The following is a 21287-nucleotide window of genomic DNA, read 5'->3' as shown; positions in this document are numbered from 1 at the left end:
AAAGTTTTCAACTCTTAAAGTTATAAAAAATATCCCGCTTTCTCTGCTGTTTGTTTAGTTTATATAACCGCAACAAATTCGTTTATATTTATACTTTTCAGAGACCGACTTTTATACAATTGGGTGGTTTTATGAACGTATTAATTCGACAACCCACGCAAATCAAGCCTCTATTAATTGCATTCGATTTGACTTTCACCAAAAATAAGCAAATAAAGCTCGTTTTGGATAAGGCCCATACATAGTTGGGATTCGTTGACATAATCCAAGCAATTCGAAGTGTGTTTATGTAATCGGGAATCCATATAAAGTCCGTATGCAAAGCGGATTAAAGACAGTTGTTGATAGTCTCTTGTGAATACATTTGTCCACTTTATAAGAAAATGCTTGGGATAAGAGTGCTTGTGGCGTATAATATACTTTTATATGGAAGTTTCCATGGCGAGTGTGCTGCCATACACAACGATAATACATTCAATTCTACAGATGAAGCTACAAAAAACTCCCTTATTCAAGCTCAATCGATTGGGAGAATCGTCAACCGCTCAAGTCAGAAAGAAATTAATCAAAATATCCTGCCACCGCCAAGTTATATAGGTGATATAACTCGCACATCGTCTGCTGATCAAGAAAACCCCTCTCCCCTTGATTTGCACCAAATGAATGCTGCTCCAGAGCCGCAGATCAATGGGAATCCATCAGCGACGCATATAAAGTACGGATCACAAATAAACACACATTCCACATACTCAACAGATTTTCAATTGCAAATACAAAACCCACGACCAGTTCAGCACATACATTACCATTACATTGTGCCCAACACGACACCAAAACCGACCATAAGTTATGTGGCTCCATCTCAATTGAATCTCAACGCCCACAATGCAAATTCAGAAGGTCAAGCATACTCTTCAATCGACCCTCGGCCATCACATATCATTGAAAACAATCTGCAGCATAGCATCAATCGAGAAGTTGTGCCAGTCAACCCTTTATACTCAGCGGTGGATAATAGTGGATTCCTTTACGATTCCCCGGATGAGCACCAGGGTCAGGCGTCTGAGAATACATCGGTGTACGAATTCAGAGATCCCTGCGAGACTTTGAAGGATGAACTCCAAGGGGCGGAGGCTTTACTGAAAACCAGTTCGGAGATTGCCATAAACCCGCCAATTTCAAACCATCCAGTGGACGTAGTTAGCCCAGTTCCGAATCAGACGGAAGTTTACTTTATAAAGTACTACGATGACCTTAACAAAACGACTACTTCACCTGAATCCCAGACCAAAAGTAATACTTCAAGTGAGGTTTCAGACGGCAGTGGCTTAATAGACATTAGGTTAGCCGTTTCTGAAATTCTGGATAGTCAAATAGAGACTACCACTCCATACAATGAATACTCAGCATACAACGTTCCACTGAATTAACGTACAACTTAAGAATGTAAATTATTAAAAATTTAATAAAATAAGCTACGACTATAATGCTTAGGTCTGATTTGCTTTCATTTTTTCCTGTTGCGCTGCGAGTTTAACAAAGGAACTCTCCAAGTGGTTTCCGTGGTCGATGTTGATACAAGGAACATTCATTGGAGGAACCACTGAGAGATCTGCTGCCTTGTGAACCTCCATTTTATTAGCGTAAACTCTGGAGAATTCATCAGAGTGGATGTATCGAGGATGCGACAGAGGCCTGACTTCGTTCTAAAGAATATGTTTAGTATGCTTCTAAAGTTAAATAATATTAGTAACAAGTACCTCTTCTGTGACTCCCACAAACTGTGACAATGGATGATAGCTCATGAATTCAAAGTTCGAGCTTATAGTTTGCACAAAGAATCCTTTCACGCAATACTGATAGTTGTCCGGGATGTCGACTACTCCGCCCACTGGCGAACTCAATGTCCTATAAGCCACCTGCGAGTTCCTCAGGCATTCCACAAACTCATCGGCCGCTAAATCATCGGCATTACTTTCAGTGGCTTGCTCAACATTCTGAACAGGATCCAGGACCTGACTCATCTGCAAGGAAGGACTCTTCATTTTCTGTAAAGAAACGTTTGTTAATTACCATTTTGGTCAGGGAACTCTTGCTCTCCTCCAACACTTCTAGGATAAACAGATGGCTCTCCTCGTCGTCGGACTTTTCGTCCTTGAAGAGACCATTTTCATGCATTGGAGCAAAGGCTAGCATTAAATTATTTTGTAGATCCTGGCCACCATGAAGTCGGCAACTCGAATTGGACTCCCTTTTCTAAACAATGGTTCTGGTATATACAAATTTGTAAAATTTTTAGCCCTATTATAGTGCTTACATCACAGGAGCATTCGGGTGTTTCGTCGCTTTGAGAAATGCAGTCCCAATCGGAGCTAGCTTCTATGAGGTCCTTCGCCTTTGGTCGGAAGCACTTACACCAACAGGCAAAGGGATATATGATGAAGAAGAAACAGTTGACCAAGAAGATCCTTATGCAGGATGTGCATTCGTATTTCCTGCCAGGCTGCACTGTATCGAAGCCACAACGTCCTATGCAAGTAATGCAGATGCCAAAGATGGCCTTTAAAAGTCCTGTAAAAGAAAGGATATATTTTAGATTGAAGTAAGCTTAGTCCATGTAATATTTTTACCCAATAAAAACAGCAAGAACAAAATGAGCAGTGTAATTGCAATGACTTTACAGGTGAGATTGCAAGTGATCTCATCATTTCGATCGCTACAAACATCCTTGATGCACACATCATTTGGCTCGTTGCCAGGTGGACAGTTGTAGATGAGTCCAGCGTCCTTTTCGGACTTGGGATCCATTCTTTCACAGGCATTGTAGTTTATGAACGTTTCCAGCTTTCCAATGCAGTGACATCGACAACGCCAAACACAAAAGCACCTCGAGTGGCATTTAATGTCCATAGTTCTTTTGGCCACAACTCCTACTTTTGGGTCAACGGGTTTCCGCAGATTCATATCACTCTCATCGTAATCTGTACTGGCCTTAACCATCACTTCAAAGTTAAGATAACACTTTAGAAAAGCTCAAACTATATTACAAACCTACCATCGCAGCTGTATTTCTTGTTTTTCTTCGAGCCCACTATCAAAGGCACCAAAAAAGTGACGGTTTGTCCAATATCCGGTTGAAGTAATCTTCTGGCACTGTTCGATGTGGATCCACTTTTTAAAATGTCGCAATTGCAAACAAATATGGTGAATTCCTGTGCTTCAAATCCCTTGTTTATAACATCGATCGAAATCTGTAGTGCATCTTTCGTCGTTGCATCGGTTATGATCCTTGATATTTTCACCATATGCTGATTTCGCATCACAAGAGCATTTTCCCGAAAAGGTATCTTCACTTTTATACTAAATTCTACATAAATAAATTGTTACTTTAAACCAGTTCAAATCATATATTCTCTAGTGTTATTAAGACTACCACCTGGTACTTTATCTTCCCGAATATTTAGGCATAGGGTTTTGTCCTTATGTGGACAATTATCCAGCGCATTCATAAAAACTGGAAAATATCCCAATCCTTTGATGCTTCTAGGTTCTTGGCCTTTAATACTTTCTTCATTTTGAATCTTTAAGTTGCAAGAGTTTTTTATTTCCCGAATTGATACGTCCTTATTTGACTCATCGAGCAGAACACTATTCCCAATATTTTTTTGTAGATCTTTTAAGGTAATCGCATGTCGTTTTCTAGCAAATGTATTCTCATTTTCCTTAGGAACAGCTAAATTTCGATTAGAAAAGCCTGTTGACTTTTCCAGGCGAAGCATATCGATGTGGGAGGTAAACACGGCCGAAAAGTCAGCATTTGCAAATATGCCTGATACACTATCAAGCCTTGTTCACAGATCAATAATAATTAAATAATTTAAAGTTATTAAGTTAACCAAACTAAAAGTTTAACTTACGTTACTATCGGAACAACCAGCCACCACGTGTTGTGACGCCTTCTAAAAACACGCAGCTTGGTGCTTAAAAAGGGAACTGGATTTTTCATATTAAAGACCGTATAGCTCCATTCCTTTAAACTAAATTTTTAAACAAAATTATTAATGATCAAAAGGTAAGTATTTCTTTTAAACTATTACCTATCGTTTAAGGCCCGGGATAACTTAGAGGATTCACAACTGCACACTTTTGGGTTGGTAACACAGCCGCAGGATGCGGAGTCCAGGTTGCCTTCTGTATACCTATTGCTTGTCTTGCAGCTTTCGCAGGGTATCATATAGTCGGGTAACCGTCGCTCCTCACTTGCAGCATTTAAGCTGTTGATTTCAGGGGGCAATCCACCAGGCAAGGGTTTCCCTCCTGGCTTCTTATTTTTACCACCACACGTATCGCAAGGAACGGCATCATCAATTTTGGGGTTCCCATTCTCAATTTTACTTTCTAAACTTTTCGGTTCTGCCAAGGCAATACTATATACTGTTCGGGGCTTTTCATCCTTCTTTTTATTCTTGCCCCCACACGTGTCACATGGAATCTCCCCATTATCATCCAAGTGCTTCAAGTTCAGCGCTTTCAAAGATTCAAGATCGCTATCATACTTTGGATCCAAACGCGAATCTTCACCATTTTCCCTATGACGATCTTGAAGCCCACCTCGTTTCATCCTTCTCAGGTTTCTTGAACGTGGAAACGTCTTGTAGGAATTGGTATTCGGGTACGTCAGATAGGGATTTATCTTCTGCTTGGAACCGAAGTCCAAATATTTCTGGCTACTAACTGGCTTAAAGTAATCCAAATGCAAATCATTTGGCGCATTCAAACTATTTCTGACCTCAAAGTTGTCTGAAATTTGAAATTTTCGGATTCTACTTGAGTGTAATAGAATTTAAGCTCACCTGGAAGTTTTTGTTTCATATGACGGTTTACAATAGAATTAAGGCTTTCGTCTCCAATGTTTCCATGGCTCCATGAAAAGTCATTAACATTGTTTTCAGGCAAACTTGGATACTCTAATTTTGTATCAAAGTTAAAATTCTGGTTGTACAAATTTCTATTGGGTGCGTTCAAATTTAGGTTTTCATTACCACTTTCGAAATCATTTCCAAAGGAAATGCTATTATCATAAGCCTTTTCCTGTGAAAATCCGTTTGGATCCATATAATTATTTATCTTATTTTCTATTTCACCAGGAAAATCCATAACACTCGATTGACCTTCGACTGGAGTCCTGTAATAATAGAGATCCTTTTCAGCATCCAATGGCATATCGAGTTTATTATATTGTCTATTAGATCCTTTAAAGTTTTTCTTTTTATATTTCCTTTCCTGCGGTATATAGCTGTCATCCAAAAGTGGCTTATTATTTTTATTGTGGTTTTTACTTCCCTGTGGAAAATCATAAACTTTACCAATAGAAGGCGATCTTAAGTAATTAGTGTCCCTCTCATTTGGAAATTCACGATTATTTGTTTTCCGATCACCAGATGTTATAAAATTATATTTTTCATTTTCCATTTTATGTGGAACACTTTTCCTACTCGGAAAATGATTATCTACACTTTCATATGGGAACTCTTGTGCATCATTTACATTTTTGGGAGGTGACTTGTACTTATTACTTTCGTGATCTTCCCCGTTGGAAAATTCATTCGATTTAAACATACTTTTCCTTGGTGGTACATAGATCTTATCAAAACTTTCTTTTATTTGTTTTCTTCTAGATTCCTGCGCCATTCGATCATATCTAAGTATAAACTATTTATATAATTCTTGCGTTTTCAATATGAATTACTTACAAAACATAATCGGGCACTGATTCTTCCTCAGATTTTTCGTAATTTGTGTACATCTTAAGCTTGCCTTCATTATTTTGTAACTTGCGGCTTTTTGAGTTCTGAAATATAAAATTGCCTAAGCAATAAATAACTTATTGCTACTTTAATTTACCTCATGGGAAAATAGTTTATCATTATCCTCTGCGATGTTCAAACTCTTTAAACTGTCTTTTTGATTGTTTTTCATTTGACTATTTCTTGAAAGGTCTTCAGACTTCGATTTAGGAATATAGTGATCGTGCCATTTAAGTAAGTTATGTTTATCCAGTTCTTTACTCTGTGTATCCTTTAATGGGTGTAAAAAATCGTAAGGGGAATCTAGGTAATCTGCAAAAATAACACTTTAAACGGCACAATTATGAATCGGAAAGAATAGAACTACTTTTTGTTACAGCAGTATCCAAAACTTGAACAAGTCCAAGGCTTGAAAGGTCCTTTTGCTGGTGATCATTGATTCTTTTATCCCTGCGACGAGGTTTTATGTTTTTCTTGTCCCTATTCGTACCGAAAATGTTTGAAATCATCGATTTTCCTGCGGCAAAGAGTGGAAAGTGATTTCTTTTCGCTAAAATAATAAATAATATAAATAATAATACCACAAATAGCAATAACTAATCACTCACATCTGGTCGTGTTTTTCAACTCCTGTCTTTTTATATTCGTTTCAAGTTGGCCTTCATTAGTCGTACAGGATGGGGAACCACCAAGTTCCGCACTATTATTGACTTCTTCTGAGGGCTTCATGTTTATTTTCTCATTATCTATTGACTAAAGTAAAAGTGCCACACTTATTATTGCTCTAAATTAGTATCATAAAAATGTACTGACTTTTAGAAACCGAAGTGGGTACATAACAACAGGCTCACCCCTGCTAACCACAATCAGATACGGAGATATTATTTTGGAAGTGCTTCCTTTCGAGGGATCATAGACCTTGTCGACCACCCAAAACTTTTCCGTGTTTTCCAAATCGAAGCTTGGGTTCATGTGAATATTGACAATCAATTGCGTCTCGCAGGATTGGTTTGAATTGTTTTCGGGGCATTTGATGAGAATTGCGTTCATACTATCGGGCATTTCACTTTTAGCTACAGGAATCAGTAGATTTATTACAAATCCATGTAGTAGAGCAGCAGCAATTCGCCTTTTCATTTTATCAATATTTTTAGTTATTTTTTATATTTTGAAAAAAAGTTAGCGACTAACCTGATCACGTTTTCGAAATAAACTTGTATTTAAATATAAACCAACAATTTATTAACAGTATATTTATTGAAAATATACATTTTACATTTAAAATAGAAAACAATACTAGTAGGTAAGTCTCTAAAGCTACTAATTCTAAACTCAATTCGGATCGTAGACAAAGTAGATAGTCCAAGTTGACGGTGAAATCATATTTAAAGCACATTGCAGGTCTTCTGTACATTGATCATGGATCCCGATGGACATTTGAAAACTTCAGTCGCACTCCCGCCCTGGGCAACGAGCCAACCCAATCTGAAAACAGGGTAAACAATATTCGATTACTGCTCATATTCATATTTTGTAACTCACATATTGTCGAATTCGGGAGCGTTTGTATCGATGCCCAAGTAGTTCGATTCAGCACAAAGTTCCTGGGCGGAAACTAAAAAGAAGATTTGTGTGGGCGTTAAATTCAGGCCAGGCAATCTGGCCATTCCCTTGATGGGACCAGTTAGGGAAAGCATCGAGTGGTATGATATCTGCATTCCTCCCGAGTGTATCAGTATGTCCATTCGGCTATAGTTCGAGAATATATTCACAGAATGCGGCACACAGCGCATTGCCTTCTCGTCGAACGATTTTGTGATGGATCGCAAAATCTCTTTGGCAATGGAAACACCAACAGAAGCATAGTGCAAATATGGAGGCAATACAGCATTAAAGTACGGTATGAGTATGACAGATAATGGGACAACTGCAAGTATTTACAGAAATATTATAGTTTACTTTAAGTTAATGAACTAAGAATGTATACCGACCGATTGAATGGCTCAGCGTATCATAGAAAATGGTGGACACAATGGGGTATGCCCAACTGCAAAGAAAGTTTTGTATGATTAGAAACTAACTTAACTAAATTTGTAGTAAATCACATACGCATCATGGGAGCCTCCGTTCAAACTTATATCATGCGGCTCCAGTTTGTTCTTCTTGTATATCTCCAGAATATTTTGAAACCAGCACTCGGTCGTAATATCCAGAGGTTGAAGACTCTTCAGTAGGTCCGTTGTGTTTGAGAATCCCTCCCAGGTCTGTGATTGGATCTTCAATGCCGATAGCTTCACTAAGGCAGCTCCTTTCAGGGAAGGTGCCCTCTTCAAGTGCGCTTTTAATGACTTAAAAATTATCTCAGCCTGTAGGAAAAATGTATAAAAAATGAATCAAAGTTTCAGCTTGAGCACGGTTAGTAACTACTCGTTTTGTGGTGTCCTTAAGGTCTTCAGATGAGTGTTGAGCAATATATAGGGCTGAGGACAATTCGGGCATAGCCCACATAGTAGATCGGGTGCACACTTCGGGACTTGGATAGTCCCGTGGCAATACTTGTAAAGCACTTAGCAATAACAGCGAATTATGTGCAACTCTAGTTGGGTACTTGGTGAGAAAGTATTCTAAGGCTTTCAGATAATCACTATTCCTAACAACGATGGGTCCGCTCCAGTTCTGTGGTATAAGCAATGTCCAATTTAACTGAAATAATATATATTTAATAGAATATATTTCATTAGCCTTAAGTTAGGTGTACTTACAACTGGGTACAAGTCTTGTAGACTGGATACATTATATAAAACAGTGCTGTCCCAGAATCCTCGGCGAGAGTGCTCAACTTGGAGCTGAAAAAGAAGTTCGAATGCTTATGTTCTATTCTGTTCTCTTTAGTATTGAAACCAACCTTGTTTAGGTCCTTAATAAATTCAAAAATGGTATCCTTCTCAGAGACCCTTTGAGCATATGACACGAAGTGGGGTAGGAAATTCTCGATTAGATCGGCTAACAGTTTGGGTAGCCCTTGTCGAATACGACTAGGCGGGGCTTTCGGACTCATCCAACGTATTTTTCGCTAAATGAATTTTCATATCATTATACCTTCACATAGAAGACCACCGACCTACCTCAAGAATAGTCGAAGATGTGCTGGGTCCACTAATAATAAGTAGAATGTGCGGTCGTCTTCCGTAGCTGAGGTCATAATACAAGTCTACCAACGGACTGGGACCGAGATCATAGATCTTGGCTATTAAGGGTGCTATACTCAATGGTCCCACCGAACCAACAGGTAGATATCCGCCTAGGGAATCGAATATCCTGTGCATGACAGTTGAGTTGGTTGTCTGCTGCAAGCAGCTCTCGAACAAATTGTGCAATGTACCAAAGCTGCCGTTCATAATCTTGTTCTGGAACAGATCTGCCAGAAAACTCATATTTTATATCTGTAACTAATGGTGAGAAGGGTGTTTCTTACACAGCATTTGTGCATCGACGCTCTTCTGGGAGTTGCCCATTTCGATGAGGTTTGTGATATTTTTATTGGGCGTATTGCGCCAACAGCTAAACTTCTTGAAGTCCGTGCACGGATCCTTGTTCCAATTGAGCCTGGCCTGAATGCTGGAGGCCACCGCCTCGCAGATGGGATCCGAGCACTCCGGCGGTGCTGAAACGGCGGGCGAGCACCGATCTCCGTCCATGTAGCAATCTCTGGGCAGAGGCGAGGGTGCCGTGCTTATCAAAAATAATATGGGCGATGCTACCAGCAATGTGGTCACCAGCAAGGTGGCTGATGTGATGGCCATTTTGTGCACTGCTGCCGAGGTGCGCAGCCAAATGCACGGGGCACAGCATATCCATCCTATGATGCTGTTCTGTAAATCGCATTTAAAATAGAACTTAACGTCTTGAATATCAAGTATACGCACTGTTGCCCCACCTTATTATATCGCGTATTGAAGTTTTCGATGTTCGCGCTGTCGATCATTTCGATCTCATCGGATTTGCCCATCTGCTTGGAGCCAACGGGCGTCTTGAAGGACAACTGCTTCTGGAGCAGCGAGGCGCTACTCCCACCGGATGGATTGGCGGTCGTAATAAGATTCCGGCCATGACCGTTGTTGCCCAAGCCGGCAACGCCGTTCTTTCGAAAAACATTACGTGCACTGGAATCAGCTGTCATTGTTTGGTTTTGACTCTGAAAATGTTATTACTTTCGGCTGACTCGCTGCTGGGCATAAGTTTTCACGCATTTACATCAATTTGTACTGCGGGTGTTCGGGGACTTGTGATAAGCACTGCGCAACCAAAGGGTTCGAAAGATATAGTCATTTATCGATGGGGTTACTAATCAATATCAATTGCTTGCTCACCGCACATTTGCCTCCAGAGACCTATATACAGGGATGAGCTATGCACTCGATCAAACAATCGGCGCACCTACGTGTGTTGTTTAAGAATCAAGGGAATATATGTTTATCCGATTGAATTTACTTAAGAATATAATCACTTTTCTGCCAAAAAAGGAAATGACCACTGGCAACTCTCGGTTGTGCTCGGAAAAGCTCCAGCAGGAGCTTTCGAAGCATCTGGGGTTCCTGCGAAAGCTTTTCCATATTTGTACATATGTCCATTTTGCATTTTGGAGCACTTTTCGGTGGGGGAGGAAGGAAGTACCCCCCGACTATTATGTTAGTGTTTGTTACTAAGCGATGCCCAAACAAAGTGCTCCAAATCAGTTCTATGCGCCATATTCCATTCTCAACACTCTTTCCATCGCCACCTGTTGTCAAGTTGTGGTACTCAACATAGAAAAACTGAAAAGTCCATTTGCAAAAATTAAATTTTTTAAACAAAAACTCAGTTTCTCAGTTTTGTGCATTTCACATTTTATTTTCGAAGTATCGATTTCATATATCTTTGGCGTAGAATGTATATTATATTTTTAAAGCTATGAGTTGTGTAGGCAGAAAAATTTGACCTTTTTTTTAAATATATAAAAGCTATTTCATTTTTAATAAAGCGTTTCAAAAATTACATTTAAGTAATCGTTGTTTATCGATAAATATTTATTTGTGTAAGCCTCTGCCTTAATGCGAAAATTTGAATACAAAAATAATTAGACTTACTACAATAGGATGACTGGACAAAAGCTTGACAAATTAGCTATTTAGATTTATAACTCCCATCGATTTCGAGCCTCATAGAAATATCTTCTCCTTGTCGAAGCTCTTGAAGTAACCATCGTATTTGCTGAGTTCCCTGTTAATGCCAGTGGAGGACACCATGGAGGGCAGGGCTCGCAGAAAGCCGTGCAATCCAGACGGAATGGGGGGAGTGGGTGGCACTGACAGTCCACATCGGTTGTACAGGAAGGGCATGATTCCGGTTACGTTGGTGTGAAGTGTCAGCACTGCCTCCAAATCGGACTCTTGGGCGTGCATTAGAAACTGATTGTACGCACTGGAGGGTATCATTCCGAAGTGATCGAACGAGTCCACGTAGGCCTCTGTATCTCGTTTGTAGTTCTCCAGGAAGTCACCCAGTAGTTTCGCCACCATCGCCGATCGGGCTTTGCTGGCCACCTTGATGTTTTGCATATTTCGGAACATGACTGGCGGCTTTACAGACCCGCCGAACTTGTTCAGAAACTTAAGTATTATTTTCTCGTGATTGTCTTTGGGATCTTCGGTAAGCCGCCGGAGAACCGATTCCAAGTATATGCTGAACGTTTGACGCGCTTGAAATGGCGTCAGCTCGGATCCATTGGATATTTTCTTTAGCATCACCTTCCGTAACCGTCTCCCCTCCACTTCGCACTTCTCAACTGTTGGCTTCTTGACAAATGGAATTTCCGAATCGGTTTCTAAGGCCCTTTCGTACTGCCAAATCCGGTCAGCTTCAGAATTATCCTCCTGCTTTTGCCGGCCATCCTTGGAGTATAAGTTTTGGTGAAGCATCTGGTTGTAGTTGTGCTGAATAATCGGCGTTTGGAATGTCTGACTTTGCACATTCGGTGTTGAAATTGGAATGCCATTAGCGGAATCAAGGAAATTACCATACCGCTGCATTGAGTCATCCGTAGGAAAGATGCGTACGAATCCTCCACGACGAGAATACTGTAGGCGTGCATTGCGCAATATGCGCTGCTCTTCGCCGGTTAGATTAAGATTAATGGCAGGTCCTTTTTTCTTTGACTTTTTTGTCTTTTGCGAGGCACTGGGAAAAGTGGCTTGCCTTTGGCAGCTTGAGCTGCGGAAACGTGACCACTTCTGGTCATAATGAGATCTCATTTCTGGACTATAGGCTGGAATGCCCACACACGTCAATAGGTCTGCCATCAGGCATGACTTCACCTTGGTGTCCAAAGGACTATCCACACCCATTGACGGCGATAGGTTGATTTCCAGTAGCCATGGCTTTAGTGCGTTGTCTATTAATATATCAAATCCATACAGCTCAAAGCAGTTATTTCCGTTGGGAACGAACATTCTGCAGGCCGAAATAATGGATTGAGCACAGGCTAGCACTGCTTTTATAATTAAATCTTCAATATTCAGCATTAGCTGACGTGTATCACAACTCTGGAGTTTCAGGTGCCTTAAGAGAGCAGACAACGTCCACTTATGGCCTACATCCTCATCCTGAGCATCGGAGCTCCTTATGTAATCAGAATGGTATTTGTTAATGCTGTAATTGCAGAGGTGCATGCACGGGTTCCACAGGTTATCGGCATGTCTGTCGTACTTGACTGTGGCCAACCTCACAATGCCCTCTTCATATAAATAAATAATTAGGGGATCGAAGGACGTCACTAGGACGTATACCCTCAAATCACATTTGTGACCATCAATGCACAGCGGATCCACTATATATTTCGACACCACCGCCTGTTCATCTTGAGGTATTTGATCTGGCTAAAAGCAAGCACATATACACGTTAGTTTAAAATTGTATAAAGCTGTCTTTATAGTTACCGAATTAACAATAAATATTCCCCTTCCTCGACTGGAGGCCGCTGGCTTAACTATCCATGGTCCGCGATGCTTGTTGTGGGCTACAACCAAATCCCGGGATTCGATCGGCAGAACGAATGTTTGTGGCACAATGTCAAAATGCTTCATACCCCTTAGATGTTGCATGCGTTCGATGTTTTTATATAGTCTATCCTTTCGGGTCATTTCGTAGGATCTGAGCATACGAAATAAATGTATTCAATCCAGTTAGATAAGTACAAAAATAACTCACCTTGGGAAATGATTTACCCTCTGATACGGCGCCAAATTTCTAACAATATCTAATTTCATATGAACACCCGTCCAGAGTAAATTAAAGTTATTATTTTCACCCTGAACTTCTGTAAGGCCATGGACATTAAAGAGCTTTCTAAGCAACTTGGTTTCCGTTTGATGGAATTTGTAGGTAATTTTTAGTTTAGAGGCAGGCATGTTAGTCCCACTTTCATTATCATCTTCGCTTGTCACCTCCGGATCTTCTTCGCTTACTACAGTATTTGAAATTGATTTGGCAGGTGCTATGGATTCGTATCCACTCTCCTTCGATAAGTCGGCAGCTAGTTTAATATTAATGGTATTCTGACTGGTTTTAAGTACACGCGATTTGTTTTCACTACTACTTGCAGGCTCTTCACCTTCACTTGAAATGGACGTATCACTCGAGGAATATCGGTTAAGTATCTTCTTAAAAGGGCTAGAAAAAGTTAATTTATCCGATTTATCACATTGTTGCGGTTTCTTCAATAAGAATATCTTTTGTTGCGTTGAACCGCTAAGAGAATCCTTACTACTCGGTTCTGAAGAAGTGGATTCTTTTTGCTCCAGTTTTTCTTGGCATTGAACGGTCTCTTCCTCATTATCCTTCGTGTCCGTTAACACTTGTGCAGAGGACTTTTCGGACAATGTTTTCCGGATTTTCGGATTGAGAATATTCGTTCTAAACACCAAAACTGCTTCTCGCGACCCAAGCTTTCCACTCGTAATCCAATCATCTTCTTTTTGGTAATCGAAGCTGATTCTGCAATAAAAACCCAAAATATATTACTAAATGGTTATTTAAAGCTGTTGTCTAACTTACGAAGAATTTGTGAGAGCTTCACACAATGAAGAAGGCATAGCGACTTCTGAAATAGTAGAATGTAAAATTATAAGTTAATATATCCATGATTATGTTAAGATAACTTTTTATACTCGTATTTCGGGAGATGACTAAGCTGCTTTTAAATTAACAATTCATTTAAATTAAATAACAATTAAATATATGGAAAAAAAACTTTGGTAATTCTTAGGCGGATATTAATCACTTACATTTAAATAAGTAGTTCGCCACAATATATTTTCACTTGGCTTTTTCGATTTATGTTTATCAAGATTAAACAAAAACTTAAGAAAGGCCCTCTTCAAAAGTACAAAAAAAATTTAAAACAATTAAAATTATCATTTGCCAGTCGTTTACTCGATTTTGTATGGCACAGGAAATATAAAATGCCATATCTAATCATCAACCGACAACCTCAAATGAAAATTTGCATTGTTTCCAGAGGTTTTTAACGTTAATCACATTACAAATTAAATAAATTTGCATGTCAAGTTCGCTAGAGATATATTAAGTATTAAATTCATTTTTAAAAGGTGTTGTAATTACTGTATAATTATTTCGTACCTTTAACAACGTAGAGTACCAGATGGTTTGTTTGGCCTATTTAAAGAAGATTGATCTAATTATAACTACTGATATAGCTATTCGGCGTGAACAAAATTGCGGATTTCCAGCGATTCCCTGTTGTTTTTGGGTGATATTTTTCCAGCGACGAGATAAAAAGCCTCATGGTCATAGTTTTGGAAGAGTATAGCTTCCTAATTACGGAACGTTATCAATCGAAGTGGTCATCGTCACCCGTACTTCATATTTTTAGGTTCTATATCCATTAACCTATTGGGTGAAACGTGCTGGTATGGCATTCATCCTGATGTGCGAAATATATTGTATGATCCATAGATGATCCATGCGCTGTACGTTTGTGCTTACTATTCTATTATAACATAGAACACCTCTCCACCATACACACAGTTCTAATTTATCATCTTTTCCATTAAACTGGACGTGACTTAGTAAAATGTGTAATCTGGTTTCGAGGTAGTCAGAATATTCTATTGAAGTTTTGTAGAATACAACAGTGATGTCAATTGTTTTAAATTCCATATTATTTAATGTTTATAATTGTCGAATATACAATTTATTTGATGAAAGTAATTTATATACACACTATACAAAAACGTGTGCCATAAAATGTAATTATAAGAAGTTATCGATATTATATTTAAAAAACAATCACATCAAATTGATAACTAATTTAGTAACTTAACTAACTTCTTCCTTTTTCTAAAATAATTAACAACAACTAACTGCCATTATAAAATCGATTTATTTACATTTAAGTTACATTCTTCAAATGTTGTACAAATTTTCATTGAATGTAGCTAATTTGAAAATGTGATTACATTATTGTGTGTTTAATGTAAGTATTCGTTATCAATCTATCCGCATTACGTACTATCAACTAAAAATTAGGATTCCTCCGGTTAAGGTTGTTATAAGATGGATTCAAATTGGTGTTGAAGTTGAAGAGTGACGACGTAGTCAGATCGTTTCGCAAAACGCTGCTCGGGTTGATTGCCGGTAGTGCAGAGCCGAATTGACTATTATATCCGCCGGAAACGCCGGATCCGCCAAATCCACGATCAGTCGGATACGCGTTCGAGTTAAAGGTGTTAGCTATGTTAGTGCTTTGTTGTTGGTTGTTAAAGCGAGCCACATTTCCGGAGTAGTTTTGACCAGTATACAACATACTGGTCGGATTGTTAGGTTGCTTTGCAATTGGATTGTTTGCAATGTTTAAATTTCTAGATGTATGTTGTGTCAACAGGTTACCATTGTTATTGGAATTTGGAATCAAGTTAGTGGAAGTGCTGGGAACTGTATTTAAGGAACTGCCAGAGGAGGGAATCTCGTGGCGTTTCTTTTGCTCAATCATCGTATATACTTGAAGTATCTTCTGAAGTTCCTCTCGGTTTATAGATGTTTTGCCTTGGGACACCAATGAAGAAGCCAGCTTTGCCGCAAGCTCAGTTTTATCCAATGGCTTATCGGGGCTATACTGCGATTTGTTGGCCATCTCTGGTTTCTCAACGCGCTGAGCGTTATCTTTGGAATTGTTAATTTTACTGGCGCTTTGAAGCAGCAGTTCGGTGTCATTAATAGCTCTTTTCAACGCCCTTTCTTTAGCGGGCTCATAAATTTGGGAGATCAAGAGACCCGTAAACTTTTCTTTAACGGTCTCCAAAATAGCACAATTTTCGGCTGTTAAAATTGAAGTGTGGACCTTTTCCGGATAAATCTTTTGCGTTTGCAAGGCTTTCACTAGCATGTCGGTAACAAAAGAACCCAAACTTCCCAGGTAATTCTCCAAAGCGGTTAAAAGACGTAGGACATGGATCACATTCGGTGGCTCCACAACCGAAGGCTCCACATCAACTGACATCTTCTGCGGTTCATTTCTGGTTTCCGGTTTGCGCAAATCGGGCTCATCTGATTTGCCCAAATGAACGTGATACTTTTCGTCGGCCAGTTCGTTATTGGTCATTGGCAAACACAGTCGTTCGCGGCATTTGATTTTAATGTTTTCAATATCTTGATTGTACAATTCTTCGATGCGAGCATTAAAGAAGTGAATCCACTCGTTTTGAAAGTTGTACGTGCGATGATTAATGCCAGCCTGTATAAGTTCATCCTTGCGGCGCTTCCAAAACATTTGCCACTCAGCCTGATAGTTTGGATGCTGTTCGGGGTCAGATTTGTATGTGTCGAAGGACACATTTAGCTCGCGCACCTTAAGATCCACCATGTGGCGGTACGCCTGCCAAATATCACCATCGCGCAAAGGCGACACTGACCTGCGCTCCACATTCCAGTGCCTTTTGTGGGCGACTCGCTTCCTTTCATCAGGCGAGATGGATCTGGAGCGGTTTCGCTTTGGATTGCGGGACTTCTGGGCATCGCCCGAACTTTGCCTGGTGTCCCTGAGAAAGTTGTCGACCATTCGCTTGTGCGTTTCGTCATCAATGGGCGGTTCTGTATTCTTTTCGGGCACATTCTGATAGCCCACATAATGCGGTACGTATGGTGGGACGTAGTAAGGATTCGGATTTTCAACGTTCATCAAGGGCTGAACGTTGTTTCTAACCTTCTTGATCAACTCATCCACCTCTTTGGCATCAACGACGTGCGTGAAGGAGGGCCCAATCTTTTCCGACGAGTGCTTTCTATTGTACACCTGGGAAAACAAACTCTGGCGATCTTTGGAATATACATGGTCATAGCACAGATGGGCGGATTTTCGACCATGATGCGTTTCAATGGCATGCGCCAGTTTATCGAAAATGGGCATCATTATTTTGCAGACCTCGCTCTCCGGTACTTGGGACACATACTGACGGTACAGACGCATTGCCGTTGGGAAATGCTTGTCAAAATACTTTAAACGGTGGTTATAGCCCAGCAAATGGTTGTGCATCGATTGCTCATCGGCAGTGATCTCGCACAGGCAACATTGGTATCTGGCATTCTTATCAGCCAAGTTCCTAACTATTTTCAAAACGTACTCCACTCCAACGAGACCCATAACATGATTCTGGCTCCTGGACTCAAATGTGCCACCAGTCTTGGCTGCTGGGTAATCCTTGGGAGCAACGTAGGTAGGCTTTACCACCTTATTGATAGTGGCTGGGCGCACAGGTGGCGCAGCAATATTGGCTGGCGTCTTGGGGGCAATCGTAGAGTTCGGGGTTGTTGTTTGAACTGGTATGGGGTTTTTCGGTGTTTCTGGCGGCTTAGCAGCCTCTTTTGGCAGTTCGTCAATAACTATGACATCGTTATCGGGCTCTGGTGCAGAGTTGATAAGCTTGGCCAGCGGAACACAAGATATTTTCGTGGCAAGCGGATTTTTGACTAAATCTGGATTACTAGTCTTGTTATTCGATTTAGCATTCTGCACAGCTTTGGTCGCCTGTTGCTTTGTTTGCGTCTGTGCGGGATTTGGATTTGGAACAGGTGGTTTTGTTTGCGCTTGTGGTTGCTTTTGGGTCTGAACATTCGCTGGCTGCTGCGAAGTAGTATTGCCTACAGTAGTTTTTGTAGCAGGACCTCCAGAATTCTGGGATTTGTTCGCTGTAGCCGTTGCAGGCTGTGGAGTCTTTTTATTAGCAGTGTTAGTGGCGTTGGCCGCATTCATGTTAGCCTTCTTCGCTGGAATATTTCCCGGGTTCGGGTTGGGTCTTTTCTGTGCGCTTGCACCAATAACAGAGATATTTTTTTGTACGGGTGTATTATTCCCTGTATTTTTTTTAATAGGTGTACTATTAGCAAATGTATTCTTTAGATTGGGTGCATTGTTTACTGCAGCATTCTTTTGAATGTTTGAATTAGTGCCCTGAATATTCTTTTTAGTGTTTGGATTATTACCCTGAATATTCTTTGCAGTAGTTTGATTATTTGCCGCCTTAGGGCTAGCAATGTTAGGCGTGTTAGCGCCAATGGCTGGAGTTTTCTTTTGAGGCGGCTGTGCTTTTGCCACTTCATTTCCAGCTGCCTGCTTAACAACGGTAGTGTTTGTATTTGTATTATTTTTGTTTGGTGAATTTTTGTTTGGAGTAGGCAAATTTTTTACAACAGGAGAGGTGCTGTTTTTGTTATTATTTGCAATGGTGTTTGGACCCTTTGAAACTGGTTTTTGTGGAGCTCCAATGGGCTTGTTTCTGAATTGCAATTGCTGTTCAGCTGTCATTGCAACGTTATGTTTTTTGCCACTTAGGTGGCCAAACAAATTCTTGTCGCCGAATTGGACAACATGGCAAATATTACAATTGTATTTCCGAAGCGGGGGTGATGGCGTTATCAATGTTTCCCATTTGCTTGTTGGATTGAGACGAAACTCGAATTGTAATATTTCCTCCAATGATATTGTTGACAACATATCAAGAAATTTTGTCCCATCCATGGGTTTGTTTTCAATGTTTTTGGTATTCATTTTGTGGTTGTAATACCCTTAAACATCAATTGATTTTCATGTGGCTCGGAGAAAATTGATTTTTCTTTCGGTTTGATACAAATTTGATTTTTCTTTTGATTTCAGATATTGTGATGCTATAAAATTGAAGGAAAAAATGTTTTTTATATAGAATTTAAGCAGTAATAACAAAAAAATAGTCTTACACTAATAAGCAGTTTTTCTATTGATCTACGCAATCATTAAATACTAAGTTTCTTAAACTAAAGCAATTCGAATCGTCGTTAAAATTTAGGAATATGCGATTGCATAGAATTGATATAGAAATCTTTCGATTCCCACAACATATAGACAACTAAATAGCGTAATAACATTGTAGCAATATAATTCTATGACTACATATGCTTAAATTATGAGCCAGCAATAGAACACTTATCATAGCTATTGGAACTTATTGGAATACAATGACAGCTCCGCAACGCGGTTATGAAAAGCATTGAATTTAATTGAAACATTACGTATTTATAGAGGGGGTGTATGTTGCCTTTGCTTGAATTAAACATACTATGCGGGGGTATAGTCCTAACACATCGAACTTCAAAAAAAGGTCTTGATAATTGCTGCTTCTTAAACCCAAATTTTGCGTAATTTAGCCGATGACGAGCCACATTTAAATTCAATAAATGAATATAAGTAAGCATAGTAAGTTCTAATAGATTACGATCTTTGCTGAATACAATCTTGAACCAAACATTAAATGTTTGATACTGAAAATGATTGGTGACTTCAGCGAAATGGTTAATTCGTATCTTGATTCCACTTTTGCAGAAAGTGGAAATCTACAATGATATTAGTGCAATGCTATGAGCTCATAAATATTAACATAAGTATAACATAACATAAGTATCATATTAAGTAAAACCTCTTTGCATTTGTATTCAAATACAAATTCCCAAAGAAGTATCTGTCCAATTGGCATAATTATTGCTGACGGTTGAGATTATTCAAGTAATTCTGCAAGCTAGTGCTCTTTTTTGCAGAGTAGAAGTGTTTATGTGAATGAATCCTTCTTTGTCAGCTTGAAAATCCAAGATCCATTTTTTATTTCTACCAAAGAGTATGAAATGTTTCACATCACTTGTTTCCATTTTCGATATGCCACCATATAAGGAACATACCTATTGAGGGTGCAAAAATAACTGTTAGGCCAGACGTTATCTATGAGAAGGGGTAGGAACCACCCCTGGAAAAACTCGGAATAGAAACCAAAAGTCGACATATGCATAAAAGCATTTGGAGCCCCATTGCCTGACCGAATATGATAATAATGTCGATTTCCGTGCGACAGAACTCCAAAAAAGGTGAAACAAAAAAGTTCGAAAATGACATCACGATATTTTTGCCAAGTTTTTTTTAAACCAAATTGGTTTTTTTTTTACTTAAAAACTTTTGGGGTGTTATAGAAACACGCCTGCCAAATGCAGTTTTGCGCAACTGAAGAGGTCAAGGTGAAATCCAAATACAGAACAGTAGAAAACCCGAGCTCCAAAAAAAAAAAAAAAAAAAAAATCACAAAAACTGCATATAGCAGGCAAAGATATTGATTTTTTTTGTTTATGCATGTCCCGCGCTCACATGAGGAAATGGGGAAACCAACTGGAACACACGCACTTAAGACTTAGTCTTATGAATAACTTATGAATATCGGAACGGATGTGTGTGGATTGCATTCTTATTTGGGGACTCACCGGCGAAACGCAAACGCGGCCCTGTTACCACTTGCGAATACTTTGGGGGCCCGTTGGACGTGAATGTGGATGGGGGCTAATGGGTGCTCGAGATCCCTCTCCTCTTCTTCGCTTCCAATATTCCAATTCGCTGACAGTCGCTCCTTCGCTCGTCTGCTCTCGCGCGGTTCGGTACGCAATGGCCACAATTCACGAAGTACTCGCTTTCGATTACAAGGACAATTTGCTTTTACTTGAATTTATTACTTGCATCAGGCCGAAGAGGACAGAGAATTTCGATGGCAACGCATCAAAGAAACAAATGTCACATTTGTCTCTACGGGCCCAAAAGTTGTTCTCGTTATGGCGATGGACCGACTGCTAGAGATGGACAAATCGTCGGCCTGCAATCGATACATCTATCGAGCATTTTTCGGTATTTTTATGGGATATAATCAGGGGCTCAACAATAAATTAACTGTGTTTTGCATTTCTATTAAAGGAAAATTAAAATCCAATGTGTAATCAATTGAATTATTTAAAATATAAAATCTTCATTTTAAGCCAATAAATGACAGTCATATTTTACGTGAAATCAGAACAATCGATAATTACTAATGGTATATATTGGCCGTTACTGACAATGTGGTATCTATCGGTTATAAATTAAAATTA

At 39.5% G+C, this 21287-nt stretch overlaps 5 protein-coding genes across 10 annotated transcripts; 1 reads left to right on the top strand and 4 right to left on the bottom strand.

Annotated features, from left to right (window-relative positions):
• The first annotated feature begins 113 nt into the window (after positions 1-113).
• On the top strand, positions 114-1526 carry LOC120453256. The gene has a single exon (XM_039637876.2). It carries the CDS (start codon positions 384-386, stop codon positions 1428-1430), a length of 1047 nt encoding a protein of 348 aa, XP_039493810.1. The 5' UTR covers positions 114-383; the 3' UTR covers positions 1431-1526.
• On the bottom strand, positions 1407-7080 carry LOC120453253. 6 transcript variants are annotated; one of them, XM_039637872.1, is made up of 17 exons: positions 6999-7080; positions 6621-6936; positions 6416-6560; positions 6175-6357; positions 5905-6119; positions 5754-5851; positions 5043-5701; positions 4854-4967; positions 4098-4800; positions 3918-4037; positions 3434-3846; positions 3056-3367; positions 2631-3002; positions 2318-2571; positions 2074-2256; positions 1761-2024; positions 1476-1706 (listed from the first exon to the last, which is right to left on the bottom strand). In XM_039637872.1, the coding sequence occupies exons 2-17, from the start codon at positions 6867-6869 to the stop codon at positions 1491-1493; spliced, it is 4500 nt and encodes a 1499-aa protein (XP_039493806.1). In that variant the 5' UTR covers positions 6870-6936; positions 6999-7080; the 3' UTR covers positions 1476-1490. The 6 variants fall into 6 exon arrangements, with proteins under 6 accessions (XP_039493803.1, XP_039493804.1, XP_039493805.1 ...); XM_039637869.1 differs by having other exon boundaries at positions 1407-1706; positions 4854-5701; XM_039637871.2 differs by having other exon boundaries at positions 1409-1706; positions 3437-3846; positions 4854-5701.
• A 28-nt stretch (positions 7081-7108) lies between these two features.
• Positions 7109-10348, bottom strand: LOC120453255. Its single transcript, XM_039637875.2, has 11 exons — positions 10178-10348; positions 9745-10102; positions 9283-9679; positions 8933-9225; positions 8713-8880; positions 8570-8653; positions 8235-8510; positions 7917-8173; positions 7799-7854; positions 7350-7734; positions 7109-7292 (listed from the first exon to the last, which is right to left on the bottom strand). Exons 2-11 carry the CDS (start codon positions 9985-9987, stop codon positions 7193-7195), a joined length of 2259 nt encoding a protein of 752 aa, XP_039493809.1. The 5' UTR covers positions 9988-10102; positions 10178-10348; the 3' UTR covers positions 7109-7192.
• A 504-nt stretch (positions 10349-10852) lies between these two features.
• On the bottom strand, positions 10853-20770 carry LOC120450978 (tubulin polyglutamylase TTLL5). Its single transcript, XM_039634274.1, has 5 exons — positions 20634-20770; positions 13899-13944; positions 13053-13838; positions 12782-12995; positions 10853-12721 (listed from the first exon to the last, which is right to left on the bottom strand). The coding sequence occupies exons 2-5, from the start codon at positions 13934-13936 to the stop codon at positions 11006-11008; spliced, it is 2754 nt and encodes a 917-aa protein (XP_039490208.1). The 5' UTR covers positions 13937-13944; positions 20634-20770; the 3' UTR covers positions 10853-11005.
• Positions 15216-20767, bottom strand: LOC120450977. The gene is made up of 2 exons (XM_039634273.2): positions 20634-20767; positions 15216-19022 (listed from the first exon to the last, which is right to left on the bottom strand). Exon 2 carries the CDS (start codon positions 18904-18906, stop codon positions 15382-15384), a length of 3525 nt encoding a protein of 1174 aa, XP_039490207.1. The 5' UTR covers positions 18907-19022; positions 20634-20767; the 3' UTR covers positions 15216-15381.
• Positions 20771-21287: the final 517 nt, after the last annotated feature.

The sequence above is a fragment of the Drosophila santomea genome, chromosome 3R, assembly GCF_016746245.2.
Source record: "Drosophila santomea strain STO CAGO 1482 chromosome 3R, Prin_Dsan_1.1, whole genome shotgun sequence".
NCBI classification, from domain to species: domain Eukaryota; kingdom Metazoa; phylum Arthropoda; class Insecta; order Diptera; family Drosophilidae; genus Drosophila; species Drosophila santomea.
The sequence above is the reverse complement of the archived record's forward strand: the minus strand, read 5'-3'. Positions and strand labels throughout refer to the sequence as shown.

Coding starts and splice junctions, on each gene's coding strand:
- LOC120450977 (XM_039634273.2), bottom strand. CDS start 18,906: ATGAATACCAAAAACATTGAAAACAAACCCATGGATGGGACAAAATTT.
- LOC120453255 (XM_039637875.2), bottom strand. CDS start 9,987: ATGACAGCTGATTCCAGTGCACGTAATGTTTTTCGAAAGAACGGCGTT. Junction 8,654..8,712: donor TTATTAAGGACCTAAACAAG/GTTGGTTTCAAT, acceptor CTTCTTTTTCAG/CTCCAAGTTGAGCACTCTCG. Junction 7,293..7,349: donor GCTCCCGAATTCGACAATAT/GTGAGTTACAAA, acceptor CCCTGTTTTCAG/ATTGGGTTGGCTCGTTGCCC.
- LOC120453253 (XM_039637869.1), bottom strand. CDS start 6,869: ATGCCCGATAGTATGAACGCAATTCTCATCAAATGCCCCGAAAACAAT. Junction 4,038..4,097: donor TCCCGGGCCTTAAACGATAG/GTAATAGTTTAA, acceptor TTAAAAATTTAG/TTTAAAGGAATGGAGCTATA. Junction 1,707..1,760: donor TTGTGGGAGTCACAGAAGAG/GTACTTGTTACT, acceptor CATATTCTTTAG/AACGAAGTCAGGCCTCTGTC.
- LOC120450978 (XM_039634274.1), bottom strand. CDS start 13,936: ATGCCTTCTTCATTGTGTGAAGCTCTCACAAATTCTTC. Junction 13,839..13,898: donor GAAGCTCTCACAAATTCTTC/GTAAGTTAGACA, acceptor TTTTTATTGCAG/AATCAGCTTCGATTACCAAA. Junction 12,996..13,052: donor AGGGTAAATCATTTCCCAAG/GTGAGTTATTTT, acceptor TCGTATGCTCAG/ATCCTACGAAATGACCCGAA.
- LOC120453256 (XM_039637876.2), top strand. CDS start 384: ATGCTTGGGATAAGAGTGCTTGTGGCGTATAATATACTTTTATATGGA.